Source organism: Hemicordylus capensis, chromosome 13 (assembly GCF_027244095.1).
Source record: "Hemicordylus capensis ecotype Gifberg chromosome 13, rHemCap1.1.pri, whole genome shotgun sequence".
In the NCBI taxonomy this organism is placed as follows: domain Eukaryota; kingdom Metazoa; phylum Chordata; class Lepidosauria; order Squamata; family Cordylidae; genus Hemicordylus; species Hemicordylus capensis.
Genome location: NC_069669.1, coordinates 3,524,345 through 3,548,287, shown reverse-complemented (window position 1 = coordinate 3,548,287; position 23,943 = coordinate 3,524,345). Strand labels below are relative to the sequence as shown.

Genomic DNA, 23,943 nt, shown 5'->3' with positions numbered 1-23,943 from the left:
CATCAAAAACACATTAAAATTTTAAAAACCGAATCTCAGTTGAAGGCCTGGGGAAACAGGTACGTCTTCAGGGTCCTCCTAAAAGCAAACAGAGAAGGAGATGCTCTTATTTCAGCAGGGAGTGCATTCCAAAGCCCTGGGGCAGCCACAGAGAAGGCCCGGTCCCGAGTTGCCACCAGACGGATTTGTGGCAACTGTAATCGGACCTCTCCAGATGATCTTAATAGGTGAAAGGGTTCACAACAGAGAAGGCGCTCTCTTAAATACCCTGGACCTAAGCCGTTAAGGGCCTTATAGGTAATAACTAGCACTTTATATTTCATTCGGAAATCTATTGGCAGCCAGTGCAGTTCTTTTAGAATCAGTGCTATATGGTCTCTTCGGGTAAACCCAGAGACCAGTCTGGCTGCCGCATTCTGTACCAATTGTAGTTTCTGAAATACTGAAATACGTACAAAGGCAGCCCCACGTAGAGTGCATTATAGTAGTCAAGCCTAGAGGTTACCAGCATATGTACCACCGTTTTAAGGTCGCTAGTCTCTAAGAATGGACGTATCTGGCATATCAGCCGAAGCTGATAAAAAGCACTCCTGGCCACAGCCTCAACCTGAGAAACCAGGGAAAGTTTGGGATCCAGGAGCACTCCCAGACTACGAACCTGATTTTTTAGGGGGAGTGTAACCCCATCCAGAACAGGCAGATCTAAACCATCTCTTGGATCCCGACCCCCTACAGATGTACAGACAGTACCTCTGTCTTGTTTGGATTCAACTTCAGTCTGTTATCCCTCATCCAGCCCAATATCACCTCCAGGCAGGCACTTACGGGGGCCATGCCATTTCCTGATGAAGTTGGTATAGAGAAATAGATCTGGGTGTCATCAGCATATTGATAGCATCCCAGACCAAACTTCCTGATAATCTCTCTCAGCAGTTTCATGTAGATGTTAAAAAGCATTGGAGATAGTATGGAGCCTTGTGGAACCCCACACTTCAGCTCTCGCTTTTCAGAGCAATAGTCTCCAGGCAACACCATCTGGAATCTGCCAGAGATGTAGGAATGGAACCGCTGTAAAACATTGCTACCCAAACCCACCTCCTTCAAGCGACCCAGCAGGATACCATGGTCAATGGTATCGAAAGCAGCCAAGAGATCCAAAATGATCAGCAGAGTCACACTCCCTCTGTCGATCGCCAGTTGGAGATCATCCGTCAGGCCAGCCAAGGCGATCTCAACCCCATAGCCCACCTGGAAGCCAGTCTGGAAAGGATCTAAATATTCTTTGTCATCCAAAACTGCCCTGGAGCTGAGAAGCAACCACTCACTCAGTCACCTTGCCCAACTGGAGGACTGCTTTGCTGGGGGTGGAGAGGGCCAGTTGCTCTCCCTCTGCTAAATAAAGAGAATCACCACTTTTAAAAGGTGCCTTAACCTAAGCAAACTTCATACAGGAATTCACAGTTTTACTATTCTGAGGTTTTTCCCCTGCAGAGGAACATTGATTTTTGTATGTGGTGTTCAATTTCCTGACATTTGTCTGTTTTGCAAGACCGCTATGGTCTAAATGTCAGGCGTTCTATTCTGCAGAAGTTCACGGAAGACAAAGCTGCCCAAACTAAATTTCTTGTGGATGTCAGGAGGTGGGAATCCAAGGCCTGATCATCCACCAGCAATGGTCTCATGGCCAGCAGCTGTGTTGGATGCATTCAGATACAATAGAGTAAATATTTATAGACCACTTTTCAACTAAAGTTTCCAAAGTGGTTTGCACAGAAATAAATAAATAAAATAACTCCCTGTCCCCAAAGGGCTCACAGTCTGAAAAAAAGAAAGAAAGAAACAGAAGGTAGACACCAGCCACAGCCACTGGAGGGACGCTGTGCTGGAGATGGAGAGGGCCAGTTGCTCTCCCCCTGCTAAGTAACGAGAATCACCACTTGTAAAAGGTGCCTTTTTGCTTAGTTATCAAGGGAGGCCAGGCTGGCTCTGGGATCAGGCCCACAGAACCAGAGACTGTAATCCCATAAGGCTGGTCTGTAGCAGGGCAACGAATTTGCCAAGGAGGGCCAGATTTGACCAGCCGACTACAGGTGTGGATCAGAGGGGGGTTGTGATTTGCCAGCTGTGGGTCCAAGAACTCAGTGTTTGAAGCTTGGATAGGTATGCTGTGGGAACTGGGAAGCAAACAAACCTCCCCAGAGGAATATTTCCACTTGCACTCAGCTTACACAAGGTGCAGGCCTGGGGAAAATGTCCAGTGGATTTTGAGAACCCCACAATACATCCAATTTTGAACACCAAACCAACCCTTGGCCAGCTTGCTGCTCTGCCACCTACACCCCTGTGGTTGTGTGAAGCTGAAGCAGCAGCACTTCTGCAGTGCAGAAGTTTCTTGTGCATAGTCGCCCCTTCACCAAAAGCGTCCTCTGCTCTCGCCGGGCATCAGAAGTTCTTTCTTCTTCTGTTTTTTAAGTGTTTAGAAGGAAGAAAACGCACGCTGTTAGCACTAATACTGAGAACAGCATGGCGTTAGAAAACATTTCTGAAAGGCAAGGACGGTGCGTCCTCATTGCCTGCTTGGAATGAAGGACAGTGGGATGAAAGGAGATGAAGAATCCCTGAAGCCATGGGTCGGGTCACTCACTGGCTGGGGAAAGGAGGTGCTCTTTTTCTGATTTTTAGTTCTTTCACTTTTCCTAGAAAACCAATTATTTCTGGCTGTTTGACAAAAGTATGCCCTCCCATTCTGTGCATATACATTTCTGCTTTTTTGTGGCTGTTCCAAGAAGTGAATTATCCACATCATGTAAGATCAGCCCTGGGCAAAAGACATTTCTCTCCCAAGCTTAGGAGTGTGTGTGTTAAAGGTGTGGCATGGAACCGGTTCCCACAGTTCGGTTCGAATTCAAACCAAATGTGAACCAGACCACGGGTTCGAAAACCCAGTTCTGTTGAACCAACCACTGGTTCGGTTCCAGTTTGACCGAATTCGAACCAGTTTGACCATAGTGGATAATGGGAGACTTGAACCAGCCCATTATTCCCCATGGGTAGTGCCTAGGGACACCTAATGGAGGCTACATGTGAGCACCATAAGATACACCCCGTAGGGGATGGGGCCACTCTGGGAAGAGCACCTGCCTACTTGCATGCAGAAGGTTCCAAGTTCCCTCCCTGGGAGCATCTCCAAAATAGGGCTGAGAGAGGTTCCTGCCTGCAACCTTGGAGAAGCTGCTGCCAGTCTGTGAAGACAATACTGAGCTAGATGGAATAAGGGTCTTACTTGGTATAAGACAACTTCCTATGTTCCTAACTATTTTAGGAAGTGGAGCAGGAAAGCGGGGACCTTTAAGGTGCAATGTTGTGACCTCATTCATTTTCTTTTTACTGCAAATTATTGGAAGAGGAGGTGGATTTGCAGGGTTGCACCACCTTGTGCAGTTCCATTCTGCAAGAGTAAGGGCTTGAAAGACCACCTCCATCTTCATTGGCTGGCTGGCTGTCTTCAGATTTCCAAGACAGTTCTGGGCAGAATACTACAGCATTGTTCACTGTAACGAAGATTCCCAGATGTTGTTGACCACAGCTCCCAAAATCTCCAGCCAAAGGCTATTGCAGGTGGGATTCAGGGCCTGCAGAAACTAGGTGTTCTGTTTTAGGCTAAGCTGGACTTGCAACTGTCTGTTTCATCCCCCAGTTTTGGGGGTCCAAAATCCAGTGCTGGTACTGCCTCTGAACATGAAGGTTCCAAACAGCCATCATTGCTGATAGCAATAGAAAGACTTCTTTGCTTCTTCTCTGAATGTCTAATTCCTTTTCAAAGCCATCTAAGCCAGTGGCTGTCACCACATCCCATGACATTGAGTTCCAGGCATTAACTATGTGTTGTGTGAAGAAGATTTTCCTTTGGCTTGTCCTGAATCTACTGCAAATCTATTTAATTGGATGACGCCCACTTCTAGCATTATGAGAGAAGGAAAAAACCTCATGGTGCCTACGTGACAGAGACTGACAGAGATAAGAGTCAATTTGGCAACCACAAGAGTGCAATGGTGTTGTTCTTTGTGAAAGTGACACATTTTTGCAGGAGATTGCAGACACAAATTCCAAAAAATTGTGGAAAGAGGGAGGCATTTTTTGATGTTGTCACTTTGACTCAGCCCTACGTCTGATCCTTGCTGTTATTGTTAAGGATATGAAGTAGGGATGTACAGAACGTTCCGATGGTGAAACGTTCCCACTTGAAACGGGCTGAGTGTTTCGAGTTTAAAACAGAATGCGCTTCAAATAAAGGGCCGGTTTTGAGCTCGAAATGAAACAACCCCATTTTGAGTTTAAATGTTTAGACAATCTGAGTTCCATCTTGGAGGCCTGTTTTCCCCTTGCTGATTGGTTTTCTGGCACTGTTTCTGATTGACTTGTGATCTCTTGCTTCTTGGTTGGCTTGTTATAATAGAAATCAAGTGTTGTCATGGGCAAGTGTGCCCTCATTGGCTGAGGGGAGGGAGGAGGGAACACTTTTGGAGGGAATTTCAAAATGTATTCAAAGGGATTGGGAGAAAGAGAGAACCCTTATAGAGAGGAGGAAGGAATCAAGGGAGGTTTGATTGTGTGGTTTTCTTTTCTCAACACTGAGTATAATATGCTATGCTATTGCTGCTATAATGATCTGGTTTTGCTGGATCTCAGATTGGCAAAGGCAGAACTTGGGTGCCTGCCTTCCTTGAGTTGTGGTTTGTTTTGTTTGTGAGATAGTGTTGTGGTGAAAAATTGACAGTGCCAGCTCTCTGTGGGTTCTTTCTTGGTGATTGCTGTGATAAGCTCCATGTCTGGCCTTGAGACTAACTTGTGCTTTACTCACTGCTCTGATGTGTTCTGAAATTGGCATTGCAAGGTGTACTCAGTCAAAATGTGGCTGAAGTTGCTCTAATTGAACTGTGCTTGCTGCTAAGGGTGCTGCTGTGGCAGCTCTTGCAGTGCAAGGAAATTCCCTTTTACTGTGTGCTTTTGTGGTGTTTTTCAAGGCAGGGTTGCAAAATCCATTGCACTCTGTGAGTGCAGCTTGTTTCAGCCATAGGGAACAATGGGGAAACTCGAAACACTCCATTGCTCCCTATGGGTAGCTCTTAGGGACACCTAAGTGTGTCAGGTGGTAGGTCATGATGGGTGCTACTCATCAAGGATCTTATGGTGGGCTGGGGGAAGGTTAAACATTTGTTTAGAATTGCCTGCTTGCCCATTTCCTTTTGTGGATTGAGTGGTAGGTAGCACCCATCATACCCTACCACATAACCCTCTTTGGCACCCCTAGGAGCTACCCATGGGGAACAGTTGGGGTGTTTTGAGTTTCCCCATTGTTCCCTATGGCCAAAATACTTGAAATGTTTCAAGTTTGTTCTGTTGAAACAACTGGTCGGATCGGTTGTTTCGACGAACATTTTGGTCATCTGCATTTTGTTTTGAGCTCGAAACAGAACATAAAATCCATTTTGTGCACTTCCCTAAAAGGAAGCAGCCACATTTTCAATCCTGGGGTTTTAAGATTTGAGATTTTTGCAAGGTTTTCTTCTGCTTTACAAACCGCGAGAGCAAACCTACGTTTCAGCTCTTCAGGCTGAGATGCTCAGCTTGTCTCTGAGCCGCTCACTTATTTCGCTGTAAGTTCGCTGCAACCCACAGCAGGAATTTCTGAGCAAAGGCCTGGACGTGTCTGACTGAGTAAACCCCAGCATAGCTTGCAAACAACCTTGCTAACAAACAGCGGAGCCATTCAAGCCAGGCTTCCTCTGAAGTGCCTCGTGCTAAGGCAGCTTGAGATCAGAAAAGAGTCCTCTGGGTTTTGCCTGCGGCTGATGCATCGTACAACGAAACAAAGCCTGGCTCCTCATCCCTTTGCCAGGAAAGCTCCAGGCCACTGTGAGCAAAGCCAGGATCCAAAGTGCCTTCAGATCTCAAATCTGTAACAAAATGGGAGGGGGGTTCTGGGCTTTGTGTGCAAGGGAGAACGCAAATTCTGGTGTGATGGTGGCAGCTTTCTGCCATTTGCCAGGTCAAAAGACCTGCCCTTGTAATCTCTTATGAGAGCATTTGGGGCCAAGCCAACTGAAGGCCAAGACAATGCCGCCCCATTTGGGGTGAGGGGGAGCCACTTTGGCAGTTTTGTAGGGATGGTGAATTTTGGAGGTGGGGAGAACTTACCACCAGACACACAGTGTTCCCTCTAACAGGGATTCCCAGAAGTTGTTGACTACAACTCCCAGCATCCTCTGCTGCAACAGCCTTTGCTTGCGGGTTATGGGAGTTGTAGTCAACAACATCTGGGAATCCCTGTTAGAGGGAACACGGCAGCCACACGATGTCTCTTCTGGCAGCTGTCAATTTGTCCCAGAAGGCCCTTGCTACTTTTTGTGTCTGCTTCTACAGCTTTTCTCCAGAGTTGGCCCATCCCCTGAGCCATCATGTGGTAGGCAGCCTGGTCTTAACCTCCTAACCTCCCCGCTTTCCAGTTTAGGATATCAAAATGTTCCGTGTTCTTGTAGAGATGGCTCCAGGGTGGCTTTAGTGTTTTGTCCCTGCATGCATGCAGCAGGAGCAGGAGCAGGATCAAACCAAGCTATTGTGGGGCCTACACTCCACGACTCCCTAGACGCCCAACCCGGGAGTCCCCCAATGTACCGCACTCATCATGCAGTGAATTGTCGGATTCCTGGAGGCTGAGACTCATCCTGGTCACCAGAGATTCACACTGCATGAAGGAGCACAGATCATGTGGATGTGCAATGGCACGCCGAAGAGCTCATCTGGGGGAAGGTAGGTTCCACCCTGACCCTATAAGGCTGTTCATGAAAATACTACTACTACTACTACTACTACTACTATTATTATTATTATTATTATTATTATTTTAGTACATTTATATCCCGCTTTTCCTCCAAGGAGCCCAGAGTGGTGTACTACATACTTGAGTTTCTCTTTCACAACCCTGTGAAGTAGGCTAGGCTGAGAGAGAAGTGACTGGCCCAGAGTCACCCAGCTAATATCATGGCTGAATGGGGATTTGAACTCGGGTCTCCCCGGTCCTAGTCCAGCACTCTAACCACTACACCACACTGGCTCCTTATAGCCTTATAGGGTCACCTGACTTTGCTCTTCCTCGTTTGCTGGGTTCTGCTACCCATTTCTCTTCATGTTCTTGTAGCGATGGCTCTACAAAAGCCATCTATTGCAGACCCACAAACTGCTGCTTCGTGTGGGATCTTCTATACTGAGAAGGAACATTTGTTTCATAGCATCCCTCTTTCTCCCGGTTTCAGAAACAGCATGGCTGAATACAACCTAAGGAAGGTGGAAAGGCGGAAGTGGTGAATACTGTTTATGTTCCTCCTGATCCTCCCTTATTTTTTGTTTGGGTGCTTGTTGCTAGCTAGGTGATTCCCATCATCTTATTCCTTTTTAAAAGCCAGATGTAATATTTATGGTTGCATCTGTCTCTCCTCGGAAAACATGAAGTAAAAGGAAGAAGAACATGATGGTACTCTCAGGGAGCCATGTAGAACAGTCTTGGGAGGGGGGTGTACTCTCCCCCCCCCCGCCCCAGTGTTGTTGCAAGGAATTCAGATGGTTCTCCAGGCAGCGTCTGTCTACTGTCCCTTTCTTTTTTCACATCAAGGGCTCTTTTATCAGCCAACTGCTTCCTAATTATGCACCGTTGTGCCAGATTTTCAACCGTGCAGCCAGATACTGTGCCGGCTGTTTTCGCAACAGTAAACAGCCAGAGGGGACACGTTACTATCGCAATTATCACACCTGGCATACCTGGGCTTTCGACAGCCACTGGTTCGAGTTCTTCCTAATTGGTGTAAGAGCAACACCGTGCCTTGGACTTTCTGGCTCGAAAATTCTCTCCTAAGCCTAGAAGACAAGGTTGCATTAGCCCTGGGTTAAATTCCCGTGGTGTTCTGTTTTTGTGGCGCAGTTTGCCTTTTCATATGGACTGAACTCTTTGGCATGAATTCTTTATTCCATTGGGCAATGCTTTGGGTGCCTCCATTTGGAACTCCTCAACATGGTATCTTCTAGATCAAATGTACAAAGGAAGTCCCAGGAAAGAGACATTTGTTCTGTATTGGTCAGCCATTTATCCTGCCTTTTCTTCAGGGAGGTCAAACGGTACAGCTGTCCTCATGACTGCTGGAGCATTTTCAGACATCAGGCTTTACTGTGAGTTCAAAGTTGCCACCTCCCCCCGCCAAAAAAAAAACCTGACGGGGGGGAAAGTGGATTTTTTAAACCTCAGATATAAATCAGGCTACACTCGAATGCACAATGAAAAACCCAAATTGTGTGTGAAGTTCTCCCCGATAGCTCGCAGGGACTCCAGGATAAATCTGGCCGATATGTGCATGCACCCTCTCCATTCCGGAGGAAATGCAAATTAAAAGCCCTGCATGAAAAGGTTCCTGGCAGGGTGGGAGGAGGACCCAGCCTGAGTAAGAGAGCTGGGCTTGCTTCCTGTGGTGTAGCTGCTTTCAGAGTTAATAATAACTCTAATAAAAAATATGGCCTTCCTTTAGATTTTGGTTTTTTCTTCTCAGTGGACCAATGTGGCTACCGATAATTTTAAAATTTTGCAGCATTTCCCAACATGAGGTCCTGAAACAATCCAATTCAAATGCCTTGATAAATTTCAGGTGTTTGCTTTTTTAAATGACCTTGTTGGGATATGTTTCAGAACAAGATGTTCTTGCCTTAAGCCCTGGAGTCCTTGACAGATACAGCCGTGGAGATGCTCAGCTCTGGGAAGCCAGCTCTCTCCTCTCTAATACTCTCTGCATTTTCCCAAGATTAAAAAAAACACACACACACAGTCTTTCAGTAACTGTGATATAAACGGAGGGGAAGCCAAGTAACACAGGGTTGTGGGATATTTTACGGGCAGCTCTCTGGAAGTTGTTGGGCACTTCTGTGAAATACAAGCTTTTGTCATTAGCTTCACCCTCCGCCTTTTGATATGATTGTGATTGATTTTAATCGCCAATTGAGCATGATGGCGCTCACGGCCATGATATGGTATCAATAATTCAGTCTCCGGAATAGCGCGGCGCTTCCACGGCAGACGCCAGCTGCTGATTTGGACCGCAAGGCAGTTTTGCTGAGCTGCCTCTCTTTGGAAATCCGCTACAGTTATTTCCAGCTTGGGACTGGAAGAGAGGAGGAAACTGGACCACCATCCTAAGGATGAGTCTAATTAGGGTTGTGCCCAAAGGTCTCCTTTATTGGCTCCAGATCAGTATTGTAGGGAGCTTTGTGGCAGACACAAGTGGCAGACACAAGCCAATGCCCTCCCGGGTCAGCTACCCACTCTTCGCCATCGCCGCCGCCCCACCACTGTCAAGGGTCTCATTGGGACCCTTCAGATGCCATTTGGGGAAAGCCCAAAGACCATGTAGTAGTTAAGAGAAACCTCCATCGTCAACACACCTACAAAGTGAGCTTAATGGCTCCATCATCAGTTCACCTACAAAGTGAGCAAATGAAGCAACAGCAGCTCCGTATCGGCACCCGCAGCGAGAGTTGAGCCTGCTCCAGCCACCCACCTGCTATAGCAGCAGCTCCACACTGGCCCCGCCAAGACCAGGCTGTGGGCCCAGCCCAGCATGGTCACCGAGGCAGGCGGGAAGAACCGCCACTCGTTCTTTCTGCCCACCCTATCTCTGAAGTGAAACGGCTGGTATTGGCCCCACCCCTTGCACCTGACATCAGATGCAGGGGCGGGAACACTGCCCAGGAGAGGGTCCATCTCTCCCCAGCCAGCAGCTAGCGTTTTTTGTTGAAACACTGGGGGTGGAGAGGAGAGCTGCATGCTTCGCTCACCGGCTGGGGGTGGGAGGGGGCAAGGGGGCACCCTAGCCTAGGAGGAGCCTGGGGTCTCCCAAATTGTCCCCCCCTTGCTCCTTGGTCGCTACACCCCTGATGGGGTGGGAGAGAGACCAAACATGAAGGGGCCGTAGCTTGTAACAGTCCTCCGGACAGGCTAGAAGGGCCAGCCCTAAAGCAGCTCCCTTCTTGACACCCACCTGCCCTGAGCATTGAGGCCATGGGGAGTGTTGGAATTCAGCAGACAGACCAGCAGTCACCCAACAAAAAGGTGGCTGATGGGAACAAAGGGATAAGGGCCTGGTGAGGGGGGGAGAAGGGTTAGCAACACCACCCGTAAAGCAGAAGATGGTAAAAGACACTAGAGCTGTTCTCACGACATGACTGGCCGGGATTACCCCAGGCAGCCTGTATTGTCTTGGAGCAGAGGGTAGCCTGCCTTTTGTACCCAGTGTTTTACCGAGGTGAAGCGAACCGGCAGTTAATTTTACCTTGGCAGGTGAGGCTGTGAACGATCGCCCCCAGATAACCGGGCTTCCCCTTGGTCCGCTGCCATTTCTGGCAGCGAGCCAGGAGGAATGAACAGCCATGCCGAGTGGAGCAGCCACTTTACCTCAAGCAGCCCCTCTGCTGCTCGCGCACTGCATTGTGGGTTCTTGGAGGAGCCCAAGTGTGCTTTCCTCCTCCCGGCCGTACACTGCTGATCGCCGGCCAGGTGTGCATGTGGGCACACGACCAGCAACTTTACTTGTCTCCTTCAGTCGTCTGCAGGGAGGCTCAGCCCGTCACTGCAAAGCTGTGCCAAGCAGCTCAGGCGTGGCTTGTAACTTTCTTCCGGAATGCAAACGGGAGGGCACTGCAAAGCACAGGAACCCGAGCCCCACACTCAGTGAGTGACAAGACCCTGTCACATAGCTGAGTTGTACAGCACCTGCTTTGCATGTGGAAGGCCCTGGGTTGGTAGCATCTCCCGATAGGGCTGGGAAAGGCTCCTGCTTGAAACCGTGGAGCGCTGCTACCAGCACTGAGCTAGACGATGGTATCGACTGGGCATAAGGCAGCTTCCTATGTGGGGATGGAGCTGTAGGCTCACTGGTAGAGTAGCCGCTTTGCATGCAGGAGGTCACGGCTCAGTCCCTGGCAGCATCTTCAGGTAGGGCTGGGAGAGACTCCTGCCTGAAACCTTGGGGAGCTGCTGCCAGGCAGTGTAAACCAGGGATTCCCAACCTGGGTTCCTCCGGATGTTGCTGAACTACAACTCCCAGCATCCCCAGCCACAATAAATCGGGGGTGCTGGGAGTTGTAGTTCAGCAACATCTGGAAGAACCCAGGTTGGGAACCCCTGGTGTAGACCGTGCTGAGCTAGATGGGCCAAGATGGCGACCGGTGAACAGCTCAATTCACAAGCTCCTTCCCCCCGCCCCCAGTCTGACTCGGTATGAATCAGTTTCCTATGTTCCTAGTCCACTGGGCTGACACCATTTAGATCATGTAGACCCTAGGGAATGTACAAAAATGAATGACGGGATGTCTCCTGCAGTGCACTGGCTCCTTCCAAATGGCTGTAGGAATGCCTGGAATTTCCAAATGGCCATTTGGCCATGGCAACATCTCTAGGTAGGGTTGGGAGAGGCTTCAACCTGAAACCTTGGCGGGCTGCTGCCAATTAGGGCAGACAATATTGAGCTAGATGGACCACTGATCTTTGAGGAAAGTGGTCCTTCCAGCCTGCCAGGGAAGCGCTGCCATGCTTCACCATCAGCTGCTGAAATGGCCCCTCAATTTGCCAATGATAAATGGAGCAGTGGAACGGAATGTTTTCACTTGGCCTCGCAGGTCACCCAATGAAACTGATCTTCCAAGTGGATGAGAGAGCACACTGGGGATGCTTTACCCAAGGTCACCCCCAATCTGTCCTGAAGATGACACAGCACTAATTCTAATTTCCTTCCATGCATAAATATATGCTGCTTCTCCACAGGAACACGAGATTCTTCTACATAAACGACCTTCTCCTTCTCATAGGCTGTGCAGTTTGGTGGAGATTGCACAGTAGGAGATGTGATGTTGATGAGCAAAACAAACATCAGCATGCCTTCAGCGGCAGCCCAAAAGTGGGAGAACAGCTCAAAAAGCAGGGCACTCAAATCTGGCATTGACGATGCTCGGGAGGCAGATCAGGAGGTGGCAAAGAGAGTGAAGGCTGTATTGCTGTGGCCGCCTGACTCTTCCTGCTCATGGCAGCCTTCTGACATCCTGAGCCGGGTCTCATGATCAGTGAGACCCAGTTTGGGAAGCACAGCCCGCTCTCCCCGCAGACGATCTGAGCAGGAGGCCTAGGCGGCCAAATCGGCCGCCCGCACAATTGCTGGCTCCGTGACGGCCCCCAGAAGCTTCAGCCTACCCTGCGCGAGTACGCAGGGCATGCTGGCGAGACCCCTGGAGCCGGGAGGTGGCTTTTCGACTCCCCTCCGGGGGTCTCCTCATGAGTAACCGCAGTGCGGAGCCGCGCCGTGGCTACTCACGATCTTTAAAGCCAGGTTTGCGGAGCGCTTACTCCGCAAACCTGGTTTCAGGGCAGGGGTAGTTAGGCGGGTTACCCGCCTAGGAACCACCGGGCTCGCAGCCGAGCCCGGTGGTTCACACTATGGGGCGAAATCGGGCTAGCCTCCACTAGCCCGATTTCGCCCCATCGTGTGAATAGCCTCCCTGTTTATGCTTATTCAGAAGGGATTCATAGTTGCTATCCTTGGTTTCTTGTCCTGAGAAGACAGTAAGATTGTTCACACAACCAGCCCTATGTGGTTAGGACGGGGCTAGTTGTGTGAAGGTAGGGCTGGTCGTGTGAAGCGCTGGGATTGCTCCCAGTCCTGCTTCTCCTCCCCTCGGTAGCCCTGATTTGAAACCCAGTCTTAAAGGGAGGGTAGGAGGACAAGCACGCACTTCCTACCTCACTCCCCAGTTGTGTGGGTTGTCGAGCTGCCAGCAGCCATCTTGATGATAGAGTTGGAGGGAAGGAGCGGCCAGGCAGCACTGGGCATTCCCAAAGCACCATGCTGCTCACACGCTGCATTGTAGGATTCCTGGCTTCCTTCCCTCTGCCTCCCAATCCCTGGCTCGCTCATTACCGCCCCACTCATTTGGGTGCACAGGCATCAGAGCCCTCTGTGCGTGTGGAGGAAGGCAGGTAGGCTCCTGCCTTCCCTCCTGCTCCCCACCCCACAGTTTGGTTGTGTGAACAACCTTCGTGACTGCCTGCACATTGGGTGCATTCCAGTTAATTGCACTGCACTCTGTACAATTCTGTGGTTATCCCTCCAGCTGGCAATAGCAACTGCTTTATAGAACTCGCTTCCAAGGAGCAACCCTCCCAGGTTACATTTTCTCCCAGGTTCTATTGGGGCCTTGCTTCCTGGGGCCAGCTACCTTTCTTGGGCTCCTGCCACCTCCTCCTCTAGGCCCTTCTGCTTCTCTGACACCCTCCAGAATCTGTGCAGCTCAAGTGTTGACAGTCAGAAGCCTGCCTGCCCGGCTGCCCACCCCTACCCACTGCCAGGCTGAACCAATCTAGTGATTTCACAATCACCCTAGTGCCTAGTGATTTCACAACCACCTTTAAATATCAATTCCACAGCAGTTGTCCTCATGCAAATTATTGTTTTCTGATCTCCACTTCTCCTTTGACTGAGGGTTCACTGTAATGTCACTGGAGCATTCCTTGATGTGTTTTCCCTCTCCACTTATAGCCTTCTGAAGGACAATCTCCTTCCTAGCCCCTCCCCATAAGCAGGCGCTTCCCTTGAAAGATGGCCAGCTGTCAGCGGTGAGCCATTACTCAAACGTTTCCCCAAACTCTTTGTTATTGATGTGTTGCATGAACCACTGAACCTTTTGTCCTGGCTCTCCACTCAGCGTTCTCCGCTGTGTACCGTCCCGTGAGCCACCAGCCGCGAAATGTGCATTGCCAGAGAGAATCTCCATAAAAGTCTATTAGTTGGGATGAGTAATGGTTTGACAAAACAGATCTCCGTGACCCTTTGTGAATCTTCTTGGCAGTAATAGAGACTCTGTCCATTTTTTGATTAAAGATTTCCAGAGCAGTGCAAGTTGGAAGGAGTAAACAATTTCAGCTGATAGCAGCAACAGACTGGCTTTTGATGTCTCTGTTAGTCAACAAAAGTTGTCCTCTGAATGTGGAGAACTGTCTCATAATCACTGCAAAAAAGAAGCCTGTTGTGTCAACAAAAAACCCAGAAATCGCTGTTCCAGAAAAGATGCAGGAGAAGAGCAGGCAAAAACAATCAAGAAGTCAGAGCACTTTCCCTATGAATTAAAGCTAAAACCTGTAGGGCTTTTTAATTAAGAAAAAAAGACTCCAAGGGAGGCATGTTCGAGGTTTGTAAAATTATGTGTGGTACAGGTTTCTCTCTCTCTCTCTTGCCCTATTCACACATTATGTTCAGCAGTTGTACAGTTTGTGTAGAGTGTACACAAGTACATATCTATATGCAGGTACTATTTGTCACATGTTGTGCCAAACACAGGTACAGCCACGTAGTTCTTATCTGTACCCTGTATTTCAGGAGGCCTGTATCCAAGTTCACAACAATGAATGCCGGTTGAGTCATTCACACAAAAATATTGTCTAAGGGACTTAGACAAATTCATGAAGGACAGGTCTATCAATGGCTACACATCTGGTGTCTATAGGCCACCTCCCACCTTAGAGGCAAGATGCGTATGCTGCTAAATACCACTTGCAGGGGAGCAGCAACAGCAGGAGAGAGGGCATGCCCTGTGTGAAACAGGATGCTGAACTAGATAGGCTTCCTTGGGCCTGATCTAGTAGGGATGTTCTTATGTTCTTATGAACATGCGTACAGACATCTGAACACAGGTACAACATAATATCTGAACAGGGCTTCTCTTTCTCATAATGCTAGAATGTGGGGTCAATGAAACTTAGTAGCAGGAGAGATAAGAGAAAGGACTTTTCCATGTGATGTATTTATGGGAATCTCAGCTACAAAATGCACTGAGAATCACTGGCTTAGATGAGTTTCAAATAAGATTAGAAAAATTCTTGGAGGAAGTGGGGTTGGTCAGGAGCTATTAGCCATAATGGCTATATGGACCAGGAGCGTTTGTGAAAGTCTTTGTGGAAAATGTGGGTTTTGAGGAAGGATTTGGAGGAAGTAATATAGGAACAGAGGAAGCTGCCATACACTGAGTCAGACCATTGGTCTATCTAGCTCAGTATTGGCTTCACAGACTGGCAGCGGCTTCTCCAAGGCTGCAGGCAGGAATCACTCTCAGCCCTATCTTGGAGAAGCTGCCAGGGAGGGAACTTGGAACCTTCTGCTCTTCCCAGAGCTGCTCCATCCCCCCCATACGGGGAATCTCTTACAGTGCTCACACATCAAGTCTCCCATTCAAATACAACCAGGGCAGACCCTGCTTAGCTAAGGGGACAAGTCATGCTTGCTACCACAAGACCAGCTCTCCTCTCCTCTAAAGTAAGAGGAGCACCTTGCAAGTCTTCCAAGAGGCTGTTCTAGGCAGCAAAGGAGAAGAAGACCTTTGTGCAGCTGGTAGAGCAGGACGAGCATGGGCAGAGACGTACATATAGATATGGCCGATAGCTCAGGAGGCAAGCAAGGCCAAGAAGGGCTTTGAAGGTGAGAGCAAGCGTCCACTCTGTTTCCCTGAACACCACAACAGATCATAATCGGTGCAGTGGTAGCTGCCACGCTCTTCGTTTAGACAGGTCAGGAGGTCAAGGTTTTCTGCCCTTTTCTTTGTTTGGATGGGCATCTGGCCCAGGAGTTGGGTTGAGTACAGGGCAAGTGGTAACTCTGGATGATGCGTGGCTCAGAATGATGGATTCTGAAGGTCTTGTCCACAAAATCGGCATGTTTCCTCCTCTTCACGTCTCCCATGGCTCTGTGGTAGCACTGAGTGACTACCAAGCATGGTGTCCAGTTTTATTTTATTTTATTATTTTACATTTTATATCCCTCTCTTCCTCCAAGGAGCCCAGAGCGGTGTACTCCATACTTTTGTTTCTCCTCACAACAACCCTGTGAAGTAGGTTAGGCTGAGAGAGAAGTGACTGGCCCAGAGTCACCCAGCAAGTATCATGGCTGAATGGGGATTTGAACTCGGGTCTTCCCAGTCCTAGTCCAGGACTCTAACCACTACACCACCAGCTGCAAAGGTACTTTATAAATTGGGCCATTGCGGCTGGGGATGATGGGAGTTGTAGTCCAACAAGTTTGGGAAGCCCTGCTAAAAATGATGAGCAAAACCGATTCAGCCCCACAAGCAGAGGGAATCCATGGAGCTTGTCTTTCACACCGCAATGGGAGGAAATGGGCAAAAGTGAGCTTCCAGGAGCAGTGCTAAAACCAGCAGGGTGTCCTTAGCTTTCCCTGCCCTCTGGGGAACTAATCCGTACCAAGCAGAGGAGGATGGCTCATAGAAGAGTGTCCCTGTTCAGGAGGCCAACCCTATAAGCAAGCCGTTCCATCTCCTTCTATCCTTTTCTTTTGCCCTTGCCTGGAATGTTATCTGGCGATCTAACAGACACTCTTCATCTCAGACACCTGAGACCATTTTGCTTTGTGATTAAAATCTGTCTACCCTCTCCGCCTCCTCTTTGTCTGATGAAGTGAGTGTCCACAGAGGCATCCTCCATCTGACTGGCCTTGGCCCCCAGTTTCCAGAAAAATCTCTTTAGATCTCCACTCTGCAGGTAGAAGCATTTCAAATGTCTTGTCCTGGCTCTTTCTTCCTATTGGGGGAAGTTGGCAATTGATCTAATCTAGCCTGGCATTTACACCACTTGAAATGAGATTGCGTTTTGCGGAGTGAAGCTGAGAAATGGAAGAATGGAGGCCACAGAGCACTGATACTTTAGCGAGAGTCCTGAGAGAGGCTGAGCGGAGAATGAATATGCCAAGGACTTCCCCCAAGGAACAACCCGCGACACGAAGATTTTCTTGGGAAGTTAAAGGGGAAGAGAACTCTGATCAACCATCAGCTTAGCCAAGGAAATCAACTTAAGGTGCAGACAGATGTCACGTTTCGTTATAGAGCAGAGGTTCGCTGTCCCAAAAGGGCTCACAGTCTAACTGGAAATATAAGGTAGACACCAGCTGCAACCACCGGAGGGGTCCTGTGCTGGGGCTGGATTGGGCCATGAAATGAAAACCTGCTCTGGAAAGTTTCAATTTGAACCAGGGAAAAGCGGATGTCGAGGGTGTTGATTGGCCGGTGCCTATGCCATCAAACGCACACCCTCATGTCTAGGATTCTGACTGCCATGTTAGCTCACATTGCTGAAATGTGTTGTTGCAGGGGATGTATTTAAATATACTCAGAGTTTGTTCATTTTTAAAGTGATGCTTAAAAGCCAATGCATCTTTCCCCTTGACTGTATTATTGATTCAACTCCCCACCTACTTTACTAGCACTTTAAATCCATTTAACCTGTTTCCAACATTGGGAAGAGGAATGGGATGGGAAGGGTGGGCTGGGCTGGGGAGGGGAGAGCCCCATCTAATCCTACCTGACCTGAGCCATTGCTCTAATCTCCTGCTTTTTTTAAAAAAGGGGGGGTTTTCATCTAGCGATTACTTTCTTAGTGGTGAGTAAGCCCTGGAAATCTAATATGGAAACCAGTAATCCATCAGTTAAACAGATTACTCTTGGTGGGAGGGAGAGGAGATTGCACAGCTCAGTGAATCAAATAATAGGTTTACTCTGTGCCACACACACACACACCAGTTCAAGTGTAACCAGTGGTTTCTATAAGCCACAAAGCACAATATTGCCTTCAACGTACGCTTGAAAAACCTCATTTCAGATATCAGGTTGTAGAATTTATTTTTTTTATCGTTCTTCCCCACCATCTTTTGGAAATGGGTGCCAGGATTTTGGCAGATTTTAAATCCATTCAAAGAATTGTGTTGCAAATTTGCATGCCCAGGATACCCATCTCCTGTGTGCCTTTGTGCCTCCCCTCAGTAGCCCTTTTCATATGTGCTTCCTTCTTGTCGTGCCTTTTAATTACTTTTTGTTTACAAATGGACGTATTTCTGCATACCTGTGGAGTCATCCGAGGAGGCAGACACCACAGGACATTCTTTTTGGGGTGGACTCATTTCATTTTCACACTGACAGGCATTTGACCACCCAAGTTTGCCATTAGAAGGGATGGTGATGTTGCTGACGACAATGCAAAATATATGAGGAACCATTACTTACTTACTTACTAACTACAAATATTTATATACCACTCTTCAACAAAATTCTCAAAGCGGTTTACATAGAGAAATAAATAAAAGATGGTCCCCTATCCACAAAGGGCTCACAATCTAAAAAGAAACATAAGGAAGACACCAGCAACAGCCACTGGAGGGATGCTGTGCTGGGGTTGGATAAGGCCAGTTGATCTCCCCCTGCTAAATATAAGAGAATTGCCACTTTAAAAGGTGTCTCTGCTCAGTTAGCAGGGGTTCGCCTTATCCACAAGAGAGAGCTTGTGAAGAGCTGGTCTTGTGGCAGCAAGCATGAATTGTCCCCTTTGCTAAACAGGGTCCACCCTGGTTGCATTTGAATGGGACATTACATGTGAGCACTGTAAGATATTCCCCTTAGAGGATGGAAAGAGCACCTGCATGCTTGCATACAGAAGGCTCCAAGTTCCCTCCCTGGCAGCATCTCCAAAATAGGGCTGAGAGAGACTCCTGCCTGCAACCTTGGAGAAGCCGCTGCCAGTCTGTGTAGACAATCCTGAGCTTGATGTTGTTGTGGGGGTGAGTGGGGGCTATCCTATGTTTGCTGCCCTGAGCTCCTTCTTGGAGAAAGCGCAGGGGATATAAAGGCAAATAATAAACAAATCCCATCATGCATGTTGTGTTAGTAAAAATTGCACTGGAAGGGAAGAAGGGGAGATGGTCAGCTTCTGGTTTTGGCAGTTGTTGTGGTTCTGGAATCAGAGAGAAAATTAATCTGTGTCAGTTTGTTCCGTCTTGAAAGTGCAACATGGGAAGCATTTATGAGGAAGATTTGAATCCAGACCCTTGGTGGTTGCATCGAGCCATGCCTTATAGCTCTGAACATAATCCCCATTCACCTTTCTGTCTGGGTAATTAGTAAGGCTGTTCACACGAGCAGCCTTGGGCAGCCCTACCTGAGTAAGGCTGCTTGGGTGAAGCACCAGGATCATGGTGGATCCCGGTGCTTCCTCCGAGTAGCCCAGGGATTTCCCCTGGGCTTTTACCTGGGTACAAGGGTGCCGCTCTGTACCCAGGTCCATAGCCGTGGGTCTGTTTGGCCTGCGGGCAGCCTGAGCAGACACAGAGCCAGGTGCCTGGCTTGAGGGGAAATCCCTCAACGCACTGCACTCTTTGTGCAGTGCATTAAGGGATATCTGCAGGCTGGGCTGTGTTTTTCCGGTCCCCAGATGGGCACACGGCTCCCAGGAGAGCTGCTCATGTGGGTGCATGAGCCACATGGCCAGAAGAACCAGAGAGATCATCTGGGTTGAAGATAGGTATAATCCTGCCTACACACACACCCCTGCCCTCCTCGCTGGCTTGGCAGTCATGTGAATGACCTTAGTGCCTCTCTACTTCACAGTCATGTTTGGCCAGACAATCATTCCCTTTGCTGTTTGCGTCGGCTGCAGCCAGTGTCCATACTGCAAAGGGAAGCTACTTAGGCCATGGTGGATTTTCCCTGTCTTGCACTAATTGTTGCGGGTCAATTATCCAAACCGCTGCAGTTAATTCCTTCTTCCTGTCCCCAACTCCATCCTGCACTAATTAGCATGAAAGGGAATACTCCCACTAATCCCTCCTCCTTTGTATGTAGTAGGAAATTACTTTAAAATTAGGATTCCACACAGCGGCAGAGATCCCAAGAGTATTACCAGTACCTGGAAAGCAGAAGAAAGCTGAATTTTAAAATGCAGAGAAAATCACTAGGCAAAATTTTCCCTCAGCAAAACAAAAGGCAATAGTCAGTGAGAAGTGAGGCTGGGTTGTTGTTGTTGTTGTTGTTTGCAATCCAGTAGCTGTAATCTGCACAGAGAAATACCCCCCCCCCCGCAGATTCGGTGCTGGAGGGATGTGCAGAATGTTTCAACATCGGAACCTTTCAACTCAAAACGGGACGTTTCCAGTGTTTCAAGCTTGAAATAGAACACCCTTTAAATAAAGGGCCTGTTTCGAGCTCGGAGCAGAAAAACCCCATTTTGATCGAAACGTTTCAAAATTTTGCACGCCATTTTGGAGGCCTGTTTTTCCCTTTCTGATTGGTTTTCTGGCACTGGATTCCAACTGGCTTGTAATCTCCTTGCTTCTTTGTTGGCTTGTTATAATAGAAATCTAGTGTTGTCATTGGCAGCAGTGCTCCCATTGGCTGGGGACAGGAGGAGAGAGGGGGAAGACGTTTAGAGAGAATTTCAAAATGTATTCAAAGGGATTGGGAGGCAGAGAGAGCCCTTATAGAGAGCAGGAAGGAATCAAGGAAGGTTTGGTGTTGTGGTTGTATTTTCTTAGCAATGAGTATAATATGTTGTGCTATTGCTGCTATAATGATCTGGTTTTGCTGGATCTCAGACTGACAAAGGCAGAACGGGTGCCTGCCTCCCTTGGGTTATGGTTTGTTTTGTTCGTGAGATAGTGTTGTGGTGAGAAATGGATAGTGGCAGCTGTGCGTCTGTGTGTAATATTTCTTGGTGATTGCTGTGATGAGCTCCATGTCTATCCTTGAGACTGACTTGTGCTTCACTCACTGCTCTGCTCCGCTCTGCAATCTGCATTGCAAGGTGTACTCTGTCAAAGTGTGACTGAAGTTGCTCTAGTTGAGCATATGACTGTGCTTGCTGCTAAGGGTGCTGCTGTGTCAGCTATAGCAGTGCAAGGAAGTAAGGATTCATAATTGTGTATGAGAGAGCAACTTGTGCCTGCACAACTTGGTTTTTCAGGGTTTTTTAATTGTCCTGACTGTTTAATTCTTGTTGTTTTATGCTGTTTTATAATTTCTGTTTTAACTGTTAATTGATTTTAATGGTTTTGTTTTAATTGTAAATCGCCCTGAGTCATTCTGGAAGGGCGGTATAGAAATTGAATGAATGAATGAATGAATGAATGAATGAATGAATATTGATCCCGCACAATGAGAACTTTTGAAAAGGGCTTAATTGAGACTCCAAATACTCTGTGTGTGTGTGTGTGTGTGTGTGTGTGTGTGTGTGTGTGTGTGTGTGCCCTATCTCCATGAATAAATTTTCCTGTTTTAAGTATGTATAATCCCCATGGTAAACCTAATGGGAGAGTAAGAAAAAGGAAGTTTGGATCGACTCTTGTCTTAAAGTTGCTACTCTGGCGGAGCAAGAGAGATTAAACTGTCTGGTTTTGCGAAGTCTTTCCTTGTTCACAACTGGGACTCCATTTAATTGAAAAGATTTACATCCACTGTTCACATGATAGCCAACTTTTCCCTGGTGGTTTATGTGAAAAGTGGGAATAGAATTTCTTATATCATCCTGCAAATTCAAAACCAAACATTCCAGTCTGAAGCCAATTTCAGTGTTCCTTCTCATTCAAAAAATTTGAGGTATTTCAAGGGAAGCCAAATGCATTTGAGTGAGACCAGCAAAATTCCTTCAAGGTACATCTGTTTCTTGTTCTGCAAAACACATGTTTGGACAACCAGCTTCCAGAATAACATCATAACTTAATGTAGTTTGGCTTCTCCTTTCCAAAGAAGAGAAGGAACAACCTCATCCTTCTCAAGGACAGAACATAGTGCAACTATCCTAAATGACAGGGTTGGGAATTTACATGAGACAATAAGAAAAACAAGTTATTCTAGTAAGAACTAACCTGCCTATTTTCCTTTCGCTATCCCTACAACTGGACTAAATTTGGTCCAAAACAGGCACTTCACAAGTTAGCCCACTTGCGCCTCAAACGTGCAAGCATCCACCACCTTGAATAAGGGTGGATGACATCATCACAAGCCATGTGTTTGAGGTGTCCCTATGTGTCCATACAACTGTACCAAATTTGGTCCATATCAGTTCCCACTTGCACCTCAAACATTCATGTGTCCGCCATCTTGAATTAGGGTGGATGACATCATCACAACCCATGTGATTTTGAGGGGTCCCTGTGTGTCCCTACAACTGTACCTGATTTGGTTCATAGTGGTCCAGGCATTGCAAAGTTTATAGGGCAGGGGGGCACACACAGATGGACACCCACAAGGACAGACACACGGGTGATCTCATAAGCCTACCAGAAAGTAGGCTAAAAATTGCCAGTCCAAAGATCAGTTCCACTAATGAAGCAGGATACCTTGGAAGGTTACAGATTCTTAATTGCAAACCTTCCCGAAAATCTCAAGTATTGCGTGCTTTAGTGACTATAGTGCACAGAATCTGTCCAAATGTGTTTATTCTATCAAAAATGCCTTTTGTGTCCACTTCAGGGAGGCCATGAAGATGCTGGTAGCATTTCTCAGTTGTGTAACCCTCTGACGTTCCTTTTCTTTGTTTCTGGGTCTCTCTCAGCCAGATGAGTTAACCAATGCTCTGGAGATCAGCAACATTGTCTTCACTAGCATGTTTGCCCTGGAGATGCTGCTCAAACTGCTTGCCTTTGGCATCTGGGGTTACATCAAGAACCCGTACAACATTTTTGATGGCATCATTGTGGTGATCAGGTAAGAGCTTGAATTGTATCTCCAGAGGCTTACAGACAAAGATGTCGAGCCGAGAGCACACGCATGGGCACGGAAACAGCAGAATCAGAGAATTTGTCCTCCCCCTGCCGCCCAGTCACTAGAATTCAGAGCCTTCCCATGAAACTGACAGGCGGTCGGCTCGGGAAGAGCAAAAAATGTCCGGTCCAGCTGTCATACAGCTGTGGGAGCAAGGCCGAGGTTGGCTGGAGCTTGTAAGAGCAGGTCTCCTCATGGCTCAGCGCATCAAACGAGCATTTCCTGTAAACCTAATTTTGTCCCAAGGCTGTCCCTAGTGGGGCATGGGGCTGGGGTTGAATTAGCATGTGTGTGGGTCTCTTGGGGAGGTGGTAGTGGGGATGGGCGGCTGCAGATGGTTGGAGGAGGAGTCTCCTCCCCATGGCTGGCCCAAGGATCAGGGACGCTGCACGCCTGGGCGCCCCCCCACCCCGCCTGCCTCTATTGCCTGCCCGGGCGCCATCAGAGCAGGCATGAGGGCTTGGCCGGGACTCGGAGGAACTTTCAGCACCTTCCTCTGGTGGGGGGAGTGCCCAGAGTTCCTCCGAGCTCTGGGCTCAGCCTGCAGATGCCTCCTCCAAGCGGCAGCCACTCGAGGGACAGGGTCAAGGGAGAAAGCACGCACAGCCACAGGTGTGGGAGGAGAGAGAGAGTAGGCATGCAGCCTGGGCTGTCCCCAGGCCTACTCCAAGCAGCTGATGCACTGCTGCTGCTAGGCTGTGGGGGTGGTTAGGGTGGGTGGGAGAGTGTGCATGCAGGACCTGGGGGAGTGCGGGGCTGGGGGCGACGGCCCCTCTTGCCCTGCCCAGAGGACCGGCCTGTTCTGACCCAATCTGACCATGGCGACACTAAAATAACTGGTTTGAGGGAACAGTGGGATGGCAAAGAATATTACTGGGGGAGTGAGGATTTTGCTGTGCAGGTAAGGTCATTAATGTTAGGTCATTTACTTTGTTAAGGAAGCTTGCTTGACATCCTCAGACTTATTCAGAAATGGGCCTCTTCGAAAACACTGTCTTTTTGGATTAGCCCAAACTTCTGCTCGGCTTTCCAGGCTAGTTTCCTCTCCCTGTCCAAGGCCATGTGGCAGGAAAGGCCGGGGTGGGGAAAGAGATCTGTACCAGGCCAGCTGCAATCTGCAGGGAAGATGACCCTGCACCCCTGCCCTGCACACATGGTCTCACCCAGCCCAGTTCCTGGCCAGGAAGGAAGCGAAGGGGTTGGCCTGGTCCCTGGGAGGCTGGAGGAATCTCTTGCCTACCTGGCTGCACTGGCTTCTGTTACTTATTCGGT

The 23,943-nt window shown here is 48.4% G+C and overlaps 1 protein-coding gene across 10 annotated transcripts in view; it reads left to right on the top strand.

Annotated features, from left to right (window-relative positions):
- The window catches only part of CACNA1H (calcium voltage-gated channel subunit alpha1 H), a 485,794-nt gene that overhangs the window by 409,123 nt on the left and 52,728 nt on the right, over positions 1–23,943 (top strand). For all 10 annotated transcript variants that reach the window (XM_053276619.1, XM_053276620.1, XM_053276616.1 and 7 more), the window contains one exon: positions 22,463–22,614. In XM_053276619.1, the coding sequence (XP_053132594.1) occupies positions 22,463–22,614 (152 nt within the window). The remainder of the gene's footprint in view (positions 1–22,462; positions 22,615–23,943) is intronic.